The sequence below is a fragment of the Sitodiplosis mosellana genome, unplaced genomic scaffold (genome assembly GCF_009176505.1).
Source record: "Sitodiplosis mosellana isolate CC-2019 unplaced genomic scaffold, AAFC_SMos_1.0 Smas_scaffold_5973, whole genome shotgun sequence".
Taxonomy (NCBI): Eukaryota; Metazoa; Arthropoda; class Insecta; order Diptera; family Cecidomyiidae; genus Sitodiplosis; species Sitodiplosis mosellana.
Window position 1 is genome coordinate 2,731 of NW_022601215.1, and position 2,872 is coordinate 5,602.

The following is a 2,872-nucleotide window of genomic DNA, read 5'->3' on the forward strand; positions in this document are numbered from 1 at the left end:
AATTACACTTTATGCATTTATGAAGCATTTTTAGTGCTATAATTAGTGATATAACCTCAAAATTCGACGAAAATTTGTTTTGCTTGTGTGAAGTGGCATCTTGGACTGATTCCGAACAAAAATATATGAAATCGATTCCAAATTCTCTGTTCTATCAAACTAAAACTAATATTTTCTGTTTATTTAATACCGAAAACACCCTAATATACAGAATGTGGCGTCTACGATTTGAAGAAAAAAGAAAATTCTATATTTATTTTTCACACCTTCTCGTTTGACACGTCAATCCAAATAGCAGAGAATATCTACACATAGATTTATTCAAATAAATTAAAAATATCAAATTAATTTATCGATATTTTTCATGCGTTACGATGTTTTAACGCATTTGCAGTGTAAAAACGAAATAGTGATAAACTTACCATTGGGATCCAATTGGATACCAATTGAAACCTTTCATTTTTATACTGCAAATGCGTTAAGACATCGTAACGCATGAAAAATATCGATAAATTTATTTGATATTTTTAATTTATTTGAATAAATCCATGTGAAGATATTCTCTGCCAAATGGTTTCGTCATCCAACTGAATTGTCTCGAATTGCTTTAGAATGTGAAGCGTTCAAAACTTTTAAAAGTAAAACCCCTTTTTTCAGTTTGAGACGAGGGTGTGTTTGGACGCTCTAAATCTAATATTTATAAATCAGTCTGGAATAATTTTACTTGAAAGTGTGGCTTCGGGGTATAAATATGCGTACAGATCATGATTTCAGCGCATTTCAATTGGCTTTTCAATAGAGTGAAATTGCTTTGGCTCAGGCAAATTAGTAAACTTTGTGGGTGGTGTACAAGTTCAAATCCGATTAAAAGTGAATTCTTATTTATCGAAGGACAGCCATACATCTAAATTTTCTTTTTTCCAAAATGATTGTGCTGGAGCTAAGTAAAAAAATGCAAAAATTTATTGGTATTTATCGTGAAGATTCATCGGGTCTAATGGGGATCTTCTACGTGGTTGTCATGAACGTGGTCTTTGTTTCGGGTATGATGGGTGTCTTGGTGCTAGGAAGCTTTGTATATATTTGCAAGCATTTGATGGATATGGCAACTTCAACGAATGCAATGATCATCATGATGGCTGGCATCGGTGGAGTTGCTTGCTATTGTGGCATTGCCTCGAATCTGAAGTCTACTCGAAAACTATATGACCTGTTACAACAACTTGCAGATGAAAGTAATGTATATCGATCGATAACTCTACAATCATTCGTTTTGAAAAATTTCAAATATTTACATAGGTTTTAAACATCGTGGCTTCACTGGATTCCGAGACGCCGAAGACAAAAGTCATTTTTTAAGTAAATGGCTTACTATGTTTATGACGTTGTTTTTTACATTCGGGACAGTTCTTGTTGCATTCTTAATGTCTTTGTGGAACATTTACCAAGACAATTATGACACTTCAAATTGGTTCTTACCATTCCGAATCATATTACCGATCGATAATTCAAATTTGATCGGTTGGTATTTGGAGTTGTTCCTTCAGGCATACGGTGGATATGTATACGTTTTATCAGTTACGACAATCGTTGCCTTCTTTGGAGGATGCAGCTACTACATCGATGCGTGTTTGAGTCAATTCAAATATATGTTCAAAGAAATCGATAAAAACGTCGAAAGAGAAGAAATTGACGAAGTGATCGAAAAGGATATATTCGAAACGGTGGTTTTTCATAACAAGATCCTTGAACTCTTTGATATAGTGGCTGATATTTATAGTGCAGCTATATTTTTCCATTTGATTTGCAACATACTATTCCTCGCCGGTGCAGTTTATCAGACAGAAATGGTATGCTAATTTCAATTGATTACGATTGTTATTATTGTTATTTTATCAACCGAATTCGAACAGTTCGTGTTCATGAGCAGATTTATTATCAACTTTCCTTACTCAATTAGACGATTGGCAAAGTGGGATTAGATCTCTTGTTCAACGTCTTATGTGTGATGGAGGCGCTATCGTACACCTTCATATTGTGCTATTTCGCCAATTCATCGACTTACTCAATGGCGGAAATTGGAAATGTCGTATACTACTCGAGCTGGTACAATCAACCACCGAAAATCCAAAAATTACTTTTGTTGATCATTGCCCGCGCCCAGAAGCCAAACATATTTATGGGCCTCAAAATAATTTACTGTCACTTGGAATCTTTCGCAAAGGTATGTTTTCAATCTCCGGTCGAATTACATAGTAAGCGTATCATCAAACTTTCATTTTAGTTGAACAAAAATGCAGCCACCTACTACATCATGTTCCGAAATGTTTCGAAACGTTAAATTAAATGGAAAGTTTATTGAAAATTTGAATTTTGCTAGGATATAAATCCTCAGCCATGTTCTTTTTTTGATAAGATTTTTTCTGAGTTAAATTCAATATTTATCTGTCACATCAAATTTGGACTCGTATTATATGGTTCTCAGTTTGATATAAAATTTAAATGCACATGAAAAATTAATATAATCGGATAGAGTCAAATAATATAAAGCACATGTAGCACGTTTGTAATGTAAACTCTTTATGGTATTCGAAAACTAAAAAAATTAATTAATCGGTTCACATAGTTGTATTATTTTGTTAAATTCCTTTGGCCTATGCCTCATGATAATATCTCATAAAAGGAATACAATAAATAAAAATGGTAAAAATTATTGCAAATATTCATTGGACTATGATTTTACGCAACTGGTAAAAAGATGTTATGATGGCCCAAAGTACAAATCTAGTGGAATTTGTGCTGATTCATGTATTCTCACAATTTTCCAAGCGTTCGTCATAGAATAGCTTAGCATGCACTCCATTTAATACTC

At 33.3% G+C, this 2,872-nt stretch overlaps 1 protein-coding gene across 1 annotated transcript; it reads left to right on the top strand.

Annotated features, from left to right (window-relative positions):
* Nucleotides 1-952: 952 nt before the first annotated feature.
* LOC129573160 (odorant receptor 45b-like) lies at nucleotides 953-2,309 on the top strand. Its single transcript, XM_055453451.1, has 5 exons — nucleotides 953-1,235; nucleotides 1,300-1,359; nucleotides 1,408-1,627; nucleotides 1,682-1,850; nucleotides 1,961-2,309. The coding sequence occupies exons 1-5, from the start codon at nucleotides 953-955 to the stop codon at nucleotides 2,282-2,284; spliced, it is 1,056 nt and encodes a 351-aa protein (XP_055309426.1). The 3' UTR covers nucleotides 2,285-2,309.
* Nucleotides 2,310-2,872: the final 563 nt, after the last annotated feature.

What these genes read in the sequence shown, in the direction of transcription:
- LOC129573160 (XM_055453451.1), top strand. Translation starts at nt 953, where the DNA reads ATGCAAAAATTTATTGGTATTTATCGTGAAGATTCATCGGGTCTAATG. An exon ending in ACAACAACTTGCAGATGAAA is followed by an intron (nt 1,236 to 1,299) that starts GTAATGTATATC and finishes ATATTTACATAG; the next exon opens with GTTTTAAACATCGTGGCTTC. An exon ending in CAGTTTATCAGACAGAAATG is followed by an intron (nt 1,851 to 1,960) that starts GTATGCTAATTT and finishes TTACTCAATTAG; the next exon opens with ACGATTGGCAAAGTGGGATT.